Below are 17,922 nucleotides of genomic sequence, written 5' to 3' on the forward strand. Positions count from 1 at the left end.
GGAAGCTTCAGAATGGCAAAGATGTTTTTATTACAAGTTAGATGAGCATCCTGCAGTTCCTCTTTAACCACTAAAGCCCCGGACCATTTGGCTGGCCAAAGACCAGAGCACTTTTTGCGATTCGGCACTGCGTCGCTTTAACTGACAACTGCGCAGCCGTGCGACATGGCTCCCAAACAAAATTGACGTCCTTTTTTCCCCACAGAGTTTTCTTTTGGTGGTGTTTGATCACCTCTGCGTTTATTTTTTGCGCTATAAACAAAAAAAGAGCGGCAATTTTGAAAAAAACATTATTTTTTACTTTTTGCTATAATAAATATCCCCAAAAAATATATTAAAAAAAAAAACATTTTTTATCCCTCAGTTTAGGCCGATACGTATTCTTCTACATATTTTTGGTAAAAAAAAACGCAATAAGCGTTTATTGATTGGTTTGCACAAAAGTTATAGCGTCTACAAAATAGGGGATAGTTTTATGGCTTTTTTTTTTTTTTTTTACTAGTAATAGTAGCGATCAGCGATTTTTTTCGTGACTGTGAAATTATGGTGGACAGATCTGACACTTTTGGCGCTATTTATATCACATTTATACAGCGATCAGTGTGATTAAAAATGCATTGATTAATTGTGACTGGCAGTGAAGGGGTTAACCAGGAGGGGGCGTTGCAGGGGTTAAGTGTCCTAGGGAGTGATTCTAACTGTGGGGGGGGGGGGGGGGGCTACGTGTGATACGACACTGATCACCGCTCCCGATTACAGGGAGCGGTGATCAGTGTCACTAGGCAGAACGGGGAAATGCTTGTTTACATCAGCATTTCCCCGTTCTTCCTCTCCGTGAGACGATCGCGGGTATCCCTGCGGACATCAAGTCTGCGGGACCCGCGATCGCACTCATGGAGCTAGCGACAGGGTCGCGCGTGCCGGCGGTAGCACGCACGCGACCACACGGCGGCAAATTTAAAGGGACGTACCTGTGCCGCCATTTGCCTGTCTGTGCCATACTGCCAACGTATATATGTACATGCGGCGGCCGGCAAGTGTTTAAGAACACTGGCAAAAATATAACAGAAGAAAGCAATGTCAGAAACATTTTGGGAAAACAAAAGTTTTTTTTATGTTCAGGTTAGCTTCTTGCATGCATTATTTAAATTGTGGTTCGAATTACAGAAAAAATGTAGGCTTTTAAAATACGTTATATTAGATTGCACACCTGTATGCCGTTGTGTTCCACAAACTATGGTCCTGTACACTGCTGTCATTGTACTTAATTTATGTCTTTCCAAACCCACCTGTCTTACCCAAAAACATGTGCATATGCCTTCACTAACCTTTTTCTGTTTCTGTTGTTCATAGGTGAGAAGCCTTTCGAATGCAGTTGGGAAGAATGCAACAAGAAGTTTGCTAGGTCAGACGAGCTTGCTAGACACTACCGCACTCATACCGGAGAGAAGAAATTCTGCTGTCCAATTTGTGAAAAGCGCTTTATGCGCAGTGACCACCTGACCAAGCATGCCCGCCGCCATGCCAATTTCCAGCCCAGCATGCTTAAAGGGCGAGGGGGCGCCAGCTCTAGAAACGGATCTGTCAGCGACTACAGCCGTTCTGACGCATCTAGTCCTGCTATCAGCCCAGCAAGCTCCCCTTAAGTCTACTTGCACTGGACATTAGCACTTTTCCTCTGCTAATGTGGAATACTTTGGGAAATGAACTTTTTCTTACCTGCATTTAACGTTTTTTTATTTTATGTTTTTGATTTGTAAGTGGTTTAAGACGACTTATTTTAAACTAACAGAACAAATACCAGTTACCAATATAAGGAACACGTCCTTTCTACTTTTCCTGGCTGCCTTTCGCTTGGATTTCCAGAATTCTCTTAACAAATCTATTTTGGATCTCCAAAATTTTACAGGTGATTCTGTCTTGGATCTTCAGAATTCAGTACTTTCTCCGTTTTCTACCTCCAGATTTCATGAAATCTTCTGCTTTTGTATAGAAAATACATATATCTCTATAAAACCATAACCCCGTACACTAAATGTCACAGAACTATACAAGTCTGTCCTGGATCAGACCTCCTTCAATTCATCTCTTGTGTATTTGGAAAATCTCCTAAACCCGTCTCTTGCAGTCATATTCCTCAATTGCTATACATCATGTTTGTCTCCAGTTCATCAAAAGATAAAATATACTTCCAAAAGGACAACAAGCAAATAAACTACTTTCTTCACCTCAGGACACAAAAAAAAAAACTTGCACAACAAAAGCATTTATCTACAGCTTACAGTTCAACAATGTTGAATCTCACCTCCTCTTCAATACTCCCCTCTCTCAGGGATTGGTTTTTAGGTTATAAGAGTACAATGAAGTCAAATTCTTACTGCAGCCTTATCCTTTGTGAGGTTCTACTCTCAATTTTCCTTTTTATTTTTTTTCTTTGCACTCAAAATTTGGTTTGGTAATGGGCACAATGCGAAGTCTTGGAACGTGGTGCCCGTATAGTGCTGTGGTAATTCTGGTTTTGTTGCGGTCGTTTTTAATTTTTTTTTTTTTTAATGATTTCAATGTATATATTATTCCTAGCCATGTCAAATATGTACACACGTGCGTAAAACAAACACATGCACACACACACACGTGCACACACATACATATACGCTTGTGTGAATGGTGTTGTTCAGCTTTGTGGCTATTTTAAGTATCAGTATAAGTTTAGTATTTTCTTTGATTATACTTACGCGTAATGCTCAAGGGCTGTACTGTAAACTCTACAATGAGCATTCTATACATTTCAATCTAGGATGGATTCAGTGCACTTTCTTTCTTTGTATCAGGTCATGAATTTAAAGAGCCTCTTACCGAGTCACTGTTGATAAGTGCCTGAGAAAGCAGCACTACCTGCGATCAAGCCACTATGGTTGCCATTAATCAGAAAGTTAACAGGCTGTCACAAAATTTAAGCCAAATTACTATACCTGTTTGCTGACACTACTGAACGGCATGTATGATTATAATTGAATTCTAGGCAGCTATGTCTACATGCTATCATGTATGAATATTACTATTTAACGTACCTTAGAAATGGCTTCTGTAAAAATGCTTAAAGCTGAACTCTTGGCAGTACACAGATAAAATACATATATGGGAGCTGTTTTACATTTCAAAGGATTTATTGTCCATCCAGTGCTGAGATTTTTCCCATCCCTACCACACAGCACAGCTGGGCCACTTTCTCTATTACAGTTATATTCTGTAGAATGGATACAGTGGTGTCCTCTCTCCATCCCCAGCCTGCTGACTAGACAGTAAAAGAGTAGTAGCAGACTGATTAGGTTATCTCTTTTCTGACTTATGCCTGGTGCACACTACTAGTTTTTCTTTTTTTCGATCAACCCAGCGGGTTGAACAAAAAAAAAACCTGACAGCTCCATTTGGAGCCGCTGTACTGACGATCCAACGTTAGTACAGCGATCTCCTCCGCTGAGCTGTTGTGTTCTGACAGCGGGAAGCCCCCTTCCAGAACACTCTGATTTAGCGGTCTCCACCATTGGCTGGGAGCCAGTCAGCTGCTGGTTTTCCACCATGCTTGTCTGACAAAAGCTGGCCAAACGGACAGCTTCTGTCGGACTGAGTGCCTCACACACGGGCCAAATGTTGGTAGTTTTTTATTGAACCGGCCATTGTCACCCGACATTTGGCCTATGTGTATTAGGCTTAAGTCCTGTTTTTTTGTCAGATTATTTACATGCAGCTAACCTAATTAGTATCCAGTCCTGCCCTTCCAATTCCCAGTCTGCTGTAGTGGGGATTGTAAGTGGCTGATACCAAGTCAATTACAAGAATTTTACACCAGTTGGATTTAAAGAAATACATGTAACAAACTTTAATGACTACCTAGCTGCATTTATTTTTGTATTTTATATTTGCTTGGAGTTCAGCCTTAACATATGAAAATTTAAACCAAAGTTTCACTCAAAAATATTGACTTTTGAGATTAGCTTGGTGTGAAAGGTGAACAGGGTGCTTCTTGTGTCAATTTATATAGTTATGGACCCATTTGTGTGAACCTCCACCATCAGTCTTCCCCTATTGCTGTTAAATTGCCAGAGTTATCAGTTGAGCGCTTTATGATTCACCATCAGGCACAGCAGTAGAACGGGTAGAAGGTCAATGGGGAAAGGTCACAATGGCAGATCTTCACAGTAGACATAAGTATTTATAACTTCATTGGTTCAAATAATTGTTAGACTTGAAAATCACCGAAAATGTGTCAAAGTACTGACAACCTTTAAACCACTGAAAATGGCAATTTCCATTGTAGCTCACCTATTCAAGGGTTTGATAATTAAACATTTGCTCTGTGAGCCTGTGTAATTCATAGGTTCTAATTTTAATTACACCATTTTGTTAAACATATCCTTTGTTATTTGACCGAAATCCCATTAGTACATTTGTCTTTGTCACATAGTGCTGCTTGCTCACCAATTTATTCAGATGTGTCTAGGAAGGTGGTACTTCTTCACTATATGGTATGTTTGCATACTGATGCAGCCAGACTAACTTGCCATGGTAAGTGGTGCATTGTGGGGCAAGGCCTGCATTCAGTATTTTGCGTTCATGAAGAGGAGCAGAAGTCTGACTACATCTGTATCAAATGTTTTTTTATGCATAAAACTATCAGCTTCACTACTAATAGGGTATTGCACTTTGGGTTTTTGAGCGTGTTTGTGTATTTCTATATAATATCTATAAATATATAAATCTATACATATAAGAAACAGTAAACTGCAATACGGTTTTGTAGCAGGATCTATAAAGCCACAATTTTCATTTTTCTGGTTTTCATTAAAGTACAGCTTTGTACCACTCTGTAGTTTTACATCAGGATCTTACGTTAGGGTAGGTTTGGAGGATTATAGAAACATTTTAAAAACTATACCTAATGTGAAGTGCTCTTAAGGGATTCTTACTACTTTCTGTGTTGGTACAGTATGTGTGTATCATGTGTTACAGGGTACAAAGCACATACAGGCTTGTTTAATGTATCAGTGCACAAGGCAGCGATGATTTGCAAAGTACGATAACCTATGATGTCAGACATTATTCAGGTCAATTGTGGCTCTGATTGGTTGCTGTAGGTTATTGCATTTTCCCATCATCATTGTTATTAAGTAAACGCTTTGTGGTGTCAACTACAAAGGGCACTGTGCAGTACACAACTTTATTCTCCAAGTAAAAGGTTCATGTTGAAGTATAATGCTTTAAAATAATCTACTGCATATGAACTAGTTGTAACTTAGAAGTAAATGCATATTGCAGCTATAAGTTACAGCCTTTATAGACAGACAGACAGACATGCAGACAGAGAGAAAGTTGAACAACACAACATCGGACCCACCCAGAAGCACATGGGGGCTTCATAAAATATAGCTGCATTTTCTTGTATAAAGTTTAAAGTGTGTCTGTGCCAAGTCTAAGTATTGACATATTCTAAATAAGCATCAAAAGCACTTTAAAACAAGACCTCATTTATCTCTGTATCTATTGGCATTATAGTGAAATGGATCATTAAAGTTCACAGAGACATGCCACAGCTCATCTCCATTTATTTTCCATGGCAGTCTACCAGCCCTCCAAGGGAAACACACAGCAGATATTTGTAAGCTACTAGAAACTTAAACCTGACTTTAGAGCCTTTATTGTTCTTCATCTTTGAAGGATCTGTGAGGATGAAGTGCAGGCGGTCCCCGGGTTACGAACAAGGTTCTGTAGGTTTGTTTCTTAAGTTGAATTTGTATGTAAGTCGGAACAGGTAAATTTTTTTAAGTGTAACTCCAGCCAAAAAAATAATTTTTATGTTTTTCGAATAGCATAGGGAAGGCCTAACACCCCTGTAATGTTGTCCCTGGGACAATTGGATTTTGAAAATTTTGGGTTGTCATGGAAACAAAGATTGGTGATAAACCTTGAGTGGAGACACCTTTTTCCCATGATAACTCCTACGGGAGTGAATTTCCCTTCTTAGGGGGTAGATTTCCTCTCACTTTCTGTTTCTCCCTCTGTTCGTAATTTCAAGTCATTCGTAACTTGAATGTTCTTAACTCAGAGACTGCCTCTAATTTACACAATGTGCAGCTGGAGAGATGAGTGATGGATTGTTTAAGGCTTTTTATTGCTTGTTACTAATATGCAAACACTATAATGTCCATAAGATAGGCACAGGTGCACTTTACATTAATTTGACTAGACTTTCTGATTTTGCTATAGATGCAATATTTGTGGAATATCATTAACAGTTCAATGATATCCCATTTTTAGAGTTGCTCTACAAAATTGTCCCTAAAAATAGGATGTTCACTTAAAAGAGAACTTCAGTCTTGCTACAAATTACTAGCACATATACACATTTCAGATTCAAGCACTTGGTATTCATGTTTTTATTATGAACTGTAGAACTTGGGTACTGAAGGCTATAAATCTTTTTACAGCAACTGCAGGTTTGAAATGAAAATATTTTACGAGCGCTATCGTACACTATTGTATTGACTTGCAATGTACAGTATGTATTGTCAAATCTTTATCCACAGCACACAGTAGTAAAGTAGTCTTGTAGATAGAATTCAATTTTTGCTACAGGTCAAAGAATCCTGGAGAAGCTTTCTATTCCAAACAGTGGATCCACACACAGTTACGTAGACACAGGTACAGTTACATAGGGCAGAGTTCATTATAGAATATTTTCAGTTGTATTTTGTTTGAAGTTCTCTTTTAAATGATATTTTTAAAGATGATGAATTTTGAAGATAGCTCTTGTCTGCCAACACAGCTTTCAAGTATTCTGTTTGTCTCTCTCTCTAAGTGCCCCGCCTCCCCTAGTGCATTGCAGAAGAAAGGAAAAGGAAATCACTGACCAGATTTGACTTAAAGTGGTTGTAAACTCAAAAAAAAAAAACAACCTGCAAGAAAAAAGGAATAATGAGCTAGTATGCATCGCATACTAGCTCATCATGAAATACTTACCTTAGATCGAAGTTGTTGCAGTGGTCCCCGTACACCGCTGTGATCTGGCAACATGTCTCCTGGAGTTATCTCTGGGTTCACAGGCTCCAGGGCTGTGATTGGCCGGACCCGCAATGACGCCATGCGTGCAGGAGCTGCCGGTAACAGCACAGCTACTGAATAAACGGCATGAGCGAGCTGTTTCTTCAGTGCGCTTGTGCCGATGACATCGGCACATGTGGATACAGTGAATATCTCCTAAACATTGCAAGTTTAGGAGATTTTCACGTTACCTACAGGTAAGCCTTATTATAGGCTTACCTGTAGGAAAAAGTGGTAGTACAGGGATTACAACCACTTTAATTTGATCAGTAAAAACTAAAAATCGTGGTGTTCGGGGTTATAGTGAATATTAGGGTCACTAGTGCTACAGTAGCAAAATAATTGCATAAAGTGATCAGTAAATATATTTATGAACCAATTCAATCTAAGATTCAACCGCTGCCAATGACACAAGATTTTTCTGTGCAAAGTGCAGTGATATTTGGTAATTTTGTCGTAAAACAACTCGGCTGTCCTGTTTATAGGACCTATTCGATTTCCATCACTGCAGGTTCAGAACAGGAAAACAGATGTTAGTACCACAAGAACCATTTGAACACTTTAAGTGTTTACTTTCCAGCATATGAAGGGCCATGCTTTGGGGGTGATTCTTCATTACCTTAATATGTGCCCCAGAAACAGTCCTTTTCCTTCATTCTCCAATTTAGTGCAGTTAACTAGATTACCTGTTACATAAGCTGTTGTAATAAAGATTGTGCAATGCTAGGGTTGTTAATGACTATCTATCACAGATGCCAAGATTTGTGTAGTTAGCTAGACTAACTGCAAATGGTCATATGGTTGACAATTCTTGATCAGCAGGAGATTATGCTGTAAGGACCTAATCTGCCTGTTGGGTGCACCATTGCACAGTATGTTGTCAGAAGACCCTAGAGCAAAGAACCTATCTATATCTTTATTGCTTTGTTAGGACTGTTTTTCAGAGTGGACAATATATTATTTTTATCTGGTAATAATAATAAAAAAAAAACAACTAGAGCATTTTCAGAGAGCTATTTTACATAGTAACAGTAAATATCGAATACTCGGGCATTGATACATTGCATTCCATAGAGTTTCTTTTTTGGGCATTTTGGTTCCATTTTTATTTATCTAGACGTTTTGGTGCAATTTCACTTTTAAATTTCTCTTTATGTTATGCAGATTGTTTTATTATTATAAAATTTGTTGCTGTTTTTTTATGCTATTGAATATGTTTTAAATTAATTTTGTTTCCTTTTTTATTATTCTTATTTTTCAGCAGTATTCTCCTGCTTAAGGTTTCAGTTTGTTTTGTCTCTTTAAAAAAAAGGGAACTTGTTATATTAGTGAAAAGCAATGAACCATGTTAGTCACTAATAAGTGTAACTAACTATAACATTCCAGCAGACAGGGAATATTAAATGCATAAATATATGTATGCATTTTGTGTATTTTTAAGTAGATTTTTTTTTTAACGAAAATTTTGGATTAGTTACGCATTGATGCAGCATGTGTAGCATTTTATGAGTTATATTGGTTAATTTTTTAACTAATTTTGTTTGGGGTTGTTTTACAATACTGTATATATTACAATTCATTCCTTTCTTTTTACTGAAGCTGCCAGTAGCTGTTCCACAAGACTTGTATTTTTACATTGTATACATTCGTAAGGGGGAAAAAAAGGTTGTTGCAATAGGCACAGTGATTAGAGCAGTTTATGTGAAATGTATAGAGGATTTTATCAAATATATATCCATTTGTTCATGCAGATGTCAAGAAATAAATAGTTCTATATTATAGGCAAAATATAGGGTACATCTATCCTTTAACAGTAGGATGCCAGCTTAGATATTTAAACATGTCTAGACAGTCACACCCAAAGCACAGTACATATACTGTATGTCACATTTATTAGATGCATTCACTATAATAAACCCTGTCAGATGTTATCTTTGGCATAGCCAATATTGTCCATATCCATTTACTTATCAGATTCCTGACACATTGATTCCAGCACTGCTAAGTAAACCAAGACATCCTACTGTTCTTATCTGTTAATCCAAAAAATATATGAAATGATGAACATTTAAAACTCAAGATATGGCTAAAAGGCATTTTAACATGGGCAGATTAGTAAGTAGGATCAACTAGGTCACTGTCCCATTATGCAACAGAAAATACACAGAATAAGTAACCAGATATACAAAGACAGAGACAGAATTAACCTGGTTTAAGCACTTTGAATCACATACAAAATGAATAAAAACCTACTATATCTATTGATTATTTAACGATCGTACAGCAAGTCAACATATGCAAATTAACAGGTTGCATCCTATCACAGACTTATTCCCCACCTCTCTTCCATATTGTAGAATTGCTCCCCTCAACTCATAATGCCATGGATATCCTTACCATTGACCACATGAGATCACGTTGAGAGCATCAAGAATTTAAGTGTAGATCAATGGATATCCATGAATATCTTTTAACCTTAACTTCCACCTAAACTGTTTTCCTTTAGATCTGGGCTAGCAGGTACAATTTGTCTTAAAGCTGGTCTGTTTATTTTAATATGCAATAATATCTGAATTAATTGCATCCCCTCATTTACATAAAGACAGAAAAGATTGGAAAGACCAATATCGTGAAAGAAGGAAAAGCTTGAAATTGTTATTGCCTCTTCTCAAAATATTACTTTAATAAGAAACCATAAAATGTTCACATTTTATGGCTCATAAATTACTTTGTTAGTTAATAGACTACCTAAATTAACAATAAGAGTCAAGAAAATGAGGGGCTATTGCAGCATTGTTAAGGTGTCCGTAAATAATACTGGTCCATCGAAAAGCTAGAAAAAAAAAGTGCCCGTATTTACCTGTAGTTCAAGTCAAATTCCAGCTATTGTTTTTGTATTACAGGTTAAAAATGTGAGCAAGCATTGTTACTGAAAACAAAGATACTTTTTTATCTCTATATATTCTTAGACTAATCTGCCATTAATAGTCTAGTCAACATTTGTGGGTATATTTGTGGTTCACATTAATGTTACAACAATACGAATATTACCAATTGTTCAAATCTTTACTAAAGTCTAAAAGAACATAAAGATGTGCTTTTAAGCCAAAAAAAAAACTCTTTAATTGATCTTCGGAAATCTTTTGTGCTTTCATGTTGCAAGAAATTCTCAGAACGTGTTTTTGCTTGCACAAATGACAAATCCATAAAAATCACACTTCTTTATGTGATATTTTCATGTCACTTTGTATCTTTAACTCCTTTGGTACTAACTTAACTACAAAACCAGCATAAAAGCTGGTAATTATATTTTCTCATTAATCAGATTTCCTCTATGCAGATCCAGCTCTTCAAACTCTAAATTCTTATTATTGTGTTGTTGGGTGGCTGGTAATGAATGAAGAGAGGCAACACAGAAATCAGGGCTGTATAAATAAGGCAACCCATGTATTACTTTGTACTCAAAATCAAGAAACCAAACTGAGTATCAGTTGCAACATTCAAGCAGATGTGTGTTTTAGCTTCCAAGCTTTAGCAACCACACGCAAGTGTTGAGCTAGCCATAGATGGTGTGATTAACGCCATAGATGGTTGCAAGAAAGAAAATCGCTTGATTCCACCATCCACATTGACTGTGAAGTTCCTCCCGTGAAGCTGTTGTGCTCTCCCGGTGGGCCCCCCCAAACAGTGATTATATGTGATGTTTATCACATGAAAATCCGACATGCTTCTTGTACCCAAGTTGATCGACTTGCATACAACCTGCCCATGGATGTCCAGGGTTCCCTGCTGAACCGGCTGAAATTCGAACCATCTATGGCCGGCTTTAGGAGTGCTCTGTTATTTTTTACAATTACCTGTAGTGGTTTTCCACCATGCTGGGAAATCTGTTTGACCAATCGGTCTTTCTCTTTTCTCCACAGAAATTCAAAAACGACACAAAGGTATACTTACTAAACATTTACATTTTTCTCCTATTTTCCCACCTATGTGAATTAACTAACATTACAATTTCATGTGTCTAGAGAAATAGTACCAGGCTTCTATTAAACAGCCACATGGAACAAAAAGTTCTACAGCCTTCTGGTTAAATCACTCAGAAAATTCAGAAAACAGCAAGCAAGTAGTAATATCTAAAGTAAAATGATCTAGAATCTCACATGGACTTAGTATAGTGGTATTTTTCTGAGGGCTGATTCACACTTTAGCATTTTGTTGCAGTGCGTTAACATGCTTTATTGTGCATTGTATTAAGATACCCTATTCATTATGATTGAGGCCTCCAAGGCACCACAAAGGATCAAAAACACATATGGCTCTTTTAGCAATGCAGTGTACCACAATGCAAGGTATGTGTGGTGCATTGTGCATTGCATTCTACTGTACAGGGTCTTGAGGTACCATTCACAATGAATGGCACCACATATAGAGCATGTGTGTTGTCACATTGCGCAACTGATAATGGTTTCTGAGGGTTATTTATGAACCAAAGATGCACAGCACGTTTTTGTTTCCAGAAATTTCATAATATGTATACACATGCAAATGATTATTATATCCTATTCATTTATTGTTTCATTCCATGCTGCAAGGTTGAAAGAAATATTGTGATTGGTTGCTGATTACAATAATCTTTTTTTTTTTATTTCAGACACTTTCAATAGGGCTGTTTTAGGGATCCTTTTCCATGAAACTGTGCAATTTGATATAGGGCTGTAGCTTCCAGAGGCTATGAATTTGTGGAAAGTGTATGCCTAAGTTGTAACCGAAAATGTAATTGGTTTGTAATTATTATAGTTAGCAGAAGATGTTCAGTTCACTTACCTATTAGCCTGAATTTTTTTAAATCACAAATATTTTAGTTGAAGAAATACCCAGATATACATTTATAGTATCTACAGGTTGTTCGCAAATAGGCTAACAATATAGGGCCTGGTTATAAAGATTAGCAAACTGATTGCTTTTCCTTTTGCCACAGCTGCCACTTTTGTTTGACATTTCTTTAACAATTTTTAATAATTATAATTCAAAAAGAAATGTGTTATTAATTTAACAATTAAACTGAAAAAAACAAAACTGGGACAAGAGCGAAGTTGTTGCCCTTAATGATGAATCTTTTTCATTCTTTGGGAAAATAAAACAGTCACTATGGGCAACTCAACTGCTTTTGCTCACATTTTATTTTCTATATTTGTTTTATAAAAAGCCGTAGTGAACAGATTGGCAAAATCAAGAATAAAGAATTAAATTAATTACATTTTAATCGTTTTTAACATTTAATTTTGAAAGGATTGTCATTTTCCAAACAAAAATCAGATTCATTGTTAGAAATTCATTCGTTTGAGAAAAATTTTTCAATTCTCTTCCTTCAAATTTTCTCATCACTACAGTTGAACATTGATTTGACCCCACTAATGATTAGTAAATCAAACGAATGTCCCTGAAACTAAAAGTTTTCTAAATAAATTTGTCTAGTAAAAGTATAGTTGTAACTCTCCAGAAAGAATATGTCTTACACTGTAATCAACTGGCCCATACATTCCTCCCTAAACAATGCCCCTCTTTAAAATGTTCGTTATTATGTTGTGCTGCAAAACATAATATCTGTTTGTCTTTGACTACAAAATAAAAACATTTCAATCTACCTAGTTCCACAAGAGGGCCAAAACCTAAGGATCTTCTACATGGCACGGTTTGATGCACTAGAAGAATTATGCTGTCTGGGTACATAATCCCAATAGTAAGTAAATATGAGGATGTGGCATATAATACATGAATAGATTTCTCATAAATTTTCATGGCATTTAAAAAATTTGCCTGCCTGTGTTCCAAACACAGAACCTTCTCCTACTTTTTTTTAGGTGATTATTTTTTTATTTTGTTGCAGCATTAACTGACTTCTATTAAATAGCAGTGGTGCCTACAAATTCAGAACCCATTGCATGAATTTTGAGGGACAATTAGTCCCTTTTTTTTCTGTATGTAATGCTCAGAAGCTGGTTTTGTCCTCAAGGACCTTGCTGCCTGAGAAATAGTCTCAGGTGGGCCCTGATGTCACAGTAGCTGCCATCTGACTTGTGCCTACCTAGCTGTATAATTAGATTGGTTACCAATCAATGAATTGGTTGACCCCTTACAGGAAAGAAAACCAACCAAAAAACTGAGAAGCTCCTTTGAGTGGGTCACTATGAAAGTAAAGGCAGTTGGTGCTTCATTTCATTCCTAACAAAGCTGTTTACCTGGAGAACATCCTTAGCTGGCTGGAGATACTTCTATCTTGGTATATTATCTTTGATAATAAAAATACTTTATTACCTGCTTGATAAGCATTGAGTAGTTAACCTAAAGCCTGGTACACACTGAGTTTTTTTTCCATTCAACCCAGCAGGTTGAAAAAAATAAACTGTCAGCTCAGGATGAAGCCGCTGTACTAACGATCCAATGTTTCTACAGCGATTTCTCCCGCTGAGCTGTTGTGTTCTGATAGAGGGGCGGCCCCCCCACCAGAACACTCCGGTCAGCGCTCTCAGCCAATGATTGAGAGTGCTGTTTGTTGGTCGGCTGCTGGCTTTCCAGCATGCTCTTCCCACAGAAGCCGACCTAATGGCCGTCTTCTGTCAGACCGGCTGGCATACACATGGGGCAAATGTCGGCCGTTTTTTATTAAACTGGTTGACGTCGTCCGGCATTCAGCCCATTTGTATGGGGCTTTATTACACTAAAAATTCCTGCAAAATAGAAGAAACAGGACTATGTTTAACTAGGCCATGACAGTACCTTTATAGTATAAAATTCTACTACTGGGGCCACATTTTGCATATTACAAAAGACCTTTTGTGCCTTGCATGTTAAAAGTGTGACCAGTTTGGTTTTGGATATACAGTAATTGTTTGCTTTACTAAGTATACAACTGAAGCACAGCATCTTCACAGCTATTCAACAATCTGAAACTGAAATAAGTCATGCATTCTGATGCATACAATGAACAGTTGAAGGAACAAAGAGTGGGTGTTTGCAGTCATAACTATGTTTTGACTGTGAATATGCTTTCTACCTGTCGATATTATATTAATACCCCTAAGTTAACTTCTAAAGGCTTTCCTATAGCTAGTTATATAACACAAGTAGCAGACATTAATATACTGTATTTGCTATTGAACTAGAGACTTGAAAGAATAAATGTCTATAATGTTCTTTTGAGAATTCTTCATGGACATCTTCACGGACATGGGTAAAATAGTTCAGTGTCTTAAACCACTGACCCACCCACACACACACACAATGCAGTACGGGCATTCATGACCCTTCATATATAAGTATCACTAAATATATAGATATTTATAATAGCATGAAAGTGTCTAGTCAGCGAGACACCCATAGTACTATGAGCATCTCTACAGATCTCTAAAAGAGACAAGAAGCCACAACATAGCATACCGTGGAAGAATTCCATGAATTTGAGGGGCATGGCTAAAATTAAAAGCCAGATGCATATGGCATACATAAGCAAATTTACCAAATAAGCAAACTCTTTAATAAGGCAGTGTAACCAGCAGTAATGTTACAACACATACCAGCCATTTTCACCTTATATCAGTCAAAACAATTAAGATTATTTGTGACTGGTTCGTTTGGGACCTCCGCCTTGTTTATTAAGCTCCTAAGAGATGATACTGCCAAAGAAGTCACCAAATATATGATATTTGTCAATACTAGGGAACAAGAAAACCGTCCAGTTTTCCTGCGTTATATTTTTTATCTAGACTGGTTTCTCAGCTGTGTGGGCATTAATGCTAATAATTAGTTAAAAATACTATATTAATATACAATCTAGGAGAACTGTAAAATAATCACTGTTGCTAACTTAACTGCATTTGGTGGATGAAAGACATTACTTGATTGGTTGCTGTGGTTGTAGCATAAAAGTCTCATGAAAGTTCATATTAGTGATTGGGCCTTAATACTACCATAAAAAAAAGGGTTCAATGTTTTGCCCAGATAGATAAAACTGTAATGTACGCCATAATTCCTCTCAATGAAAACTCCCCTTTTAGCACTGTGCATCTTGCATGATATGGTTTAAACTTGAATTTTTACATATATCCTTGAATTTCTGCCTTCCAATTAGTTAAGTTTATAATTCTGCCATTTAAAAATGTATTTGTAAAGAAAAAAGGTTATCCTAAGTTAGGAGTTTTTTTGTATAGTAATAACTTACAATGTTTTGCATGTATTATTAAATTTTCATATTTTTTATTAATTTGATATAAAAAATATACAGGATTTTCACAAATTATACATTTTGTAAACAATTTTATGTGTGGTTTTCATTCTTAGTTTAACTGTTTATCCATTTAATAAAGCATTCTTTTTTACCCAGTCAGACTAAACGATCACAAATGGTCTTGTTTTTTTTTTCATCCTTTGACATTTGTTTATCATTTTATTCATTTATTATTATAAAACATGGCACATAAAAGGCTAATTCCTGCCAAACTGTTCTACCAAAGCTGTACAATACAGACAGCACTATTCCTGATATTTGTTCTATTTGGACAAGATGTGTTTGCGGTAGACAAGGCTCCACCTCCCTATGAATGTTTCAATCATTTGTCATATTTATATTCTGAAATCTGATTCAGTTTTGGGTAGAATTAGCCTTTAATATTCTTCACAAAGTATCCATCCTTATAAAATTTTAGAAATGCCATCTTTTTATTTATAGCATATCCCATAATGTTCTGCAGTGGAGGAGAATAGAAACTTGTGAGAACATAACTTGGGAGACAAGTAAAGAGCAGGTTAAAGTGACCCTGTCACCAAAAAAAGGTCTTGTAAAGCAAAGTGATAGTTACTGTACCTAGTCCAGCACTCATTTAAGGAGTCTTCACTGCTGTGCTGCAGAGCTACCTGAGGAATCTTCAAATCTGACACACTTGTAGGTAGGCATTCCCCATTGTGCTCTACTGGTGCTGTAGGGGCTGGCGGGATGAACTATGGAGCATGGTGGGGGTCAGAGCCAAAAGTGTGTGTTCAATATGAAGAGTATTCAGGTGATTTTGCATTGCAGTACGGCTTAGATCCTATGAACAGATCAGGTAGGTATGACCTTGTTTCCATTTCAGGATCTTTAGCTTTTAATCTTTTTTTTTTTTTTTTTTTTGTTTAGCAACAGGGTCACCTAAAATAAGTCGTAACATTAGCAAGAAAAAATGTAGTTTTACTATACATTTTCTACCTAGAGTATTAAGAGAACCATTGACATTCTCTGGGTTCGGTGACTAAAGTTTTGTTTATATATTCAATAATAAATTGAATTTGGTCAACGTATGCATTTAATTTTACAGCAGAAAACCTGTGATCACTTTTACTCAGCCATGATCTAAATAAAAGTCCATTTTCATCTTAACTTGATGGAGAGTTTGTAGTAAACATGAGTTTGCTAAGCCAGCGAAAAATGAAAATGTGTCTTTAATAAAAGCATGGCCTTGAATACATCTGAAAACATATGACTGTGCCTTGCCCTATACTGGCTTGCTAATGTGAAGACTTGCTGCAAGCAGTCAATTACAATTTAATTACATAAAAATATTTGTACCCATTCTCAGTATATAATACTGATCAATAAAGCATTTTTACTTTAACTTAATAGCCAACATTTCAAATATCCAAAGGCAGACCTTATACGTAGTACAGACATGTGCCCTTTGGCTTTGGGCCAGTCTTATATATAAATGTAAGCCTTGGCAGACATCCAAAGTCAAGTTTAGAGTTTTTCAAATATGATAAACACGTGTTGGAATACAAATCAAGCAATAGTATGGTCAGGACCATTTTTGGATTCCGCAAACTAGGTGGTCACCTAAAGTGCCAGTAGCTGAAGAGAGGGCACATGGGTGAAATGACAAATAGTAGTCTCAAATTTGGAGGTCATACAATATTCGTAGATATTTATTTGTGAAATTTCACACTCTGTGCGCTAATTTGACTTAAGTCTGACATTGTTTGAAAAGTGCAGATATGATACCTAAACCTCCACACAGTGGGGTTGATTTACTAAAACTGGAGTGTGCAAAATCTGGTGCAGCTCTGCATAGAAACCAATCCGTTTTTTTGTCAAAGCATAATTGAACAAACTGAAGTTAGAAGCTGGTTGGCTGCCATGCACAGCTGCACCAGATTTTGCACACTCCAGTTTTAGTAAATCAACCCCATAGTGATTACTTGTATGGGAGGAAGTCTGCAGTACAAAGTAGCTGAATACACTAAAAAGGAAGGATGGTCTATGGATGAGGGATGAACAACAGACACAAAGTAGAGCGGATTAGTCATTAACATACAGTGTACGAACATTTGGCAAACAATTTAGCATATTGACTCACCCTACCCTTTGCAGTATAGTATTGCGGACACATGATATTTGGGATATGATAGAAGAACATATAGGAGGTCAGAAAATATGGGTATAGGAGAGTGATATATGAGTGTCTTTGATGCTATTAGAAGGATGTGAAGGACTGAAGGGATCTATGTGAGAGGGGTAGACATATAGTATATGAGAGCCACTGCACTAAAAGATATTACTGGTGGTGATTATGTCATTGTTTGGCAGTGGTATAAGGAGGCAGTTCAAAAGAAGTGTCTGGCCTACGGCATCAAATTGTTCAGAAATTGCTCTAGCAGAGAGACCTGTGCCCCCACATGACATTTAAAGGGTAAGTTTAACTTTCCTCAAACATTTAATGTTCGTTCCCTTTAGCCTCTGTAGAAGCAACTTAATTAAAGAAACCAGCAGTAATCTGCAGTACAAAGGCATTTCCCATC

General features: G+C 36.8%; 1 protein-coding gene across 1 annotated transcript in view; it reads left to right on the plus strand.

Annotated features, from left to right (window-relative positions):
* KLF13 (KLF transcription factor 13) overlaps window positions 1-15,488 on the plus strand; it is a 133,044-nt gene extending 117,556 nt beyond the window's left edge. The window contains exon 2 of the mRNA XM_073618875.1: window positions 1,354-15,488. Coding sequence (XP_073474976.1) covers window positions 1,354-1,646 — 293 coding nt within the window. The 3' untranslated portion in view covers window positions 1,647-15,488. The remainder of the gene's footprint in view (window positions 1-1,353) is intronic.
* The last annotated feature ends 2,434 nt before the right edge of the window (window positions 15,489-17,922 follow it).

This window comes from Aquarana catesbeiana, linkage group LG03 (genome assembly GCF_042186555.1).
Source record: "Aquarana catesbeiana isolate 2022-GZ linkage group LG03, ASM4218655v1, whole genome shotgun sequence".
Classification (NCBI taxonomy): Eukaryota; Metazoa; Chordata; class Amphibia; order Anura; family Ranidae; genus Aquarana; species Aquarana catesbeiana.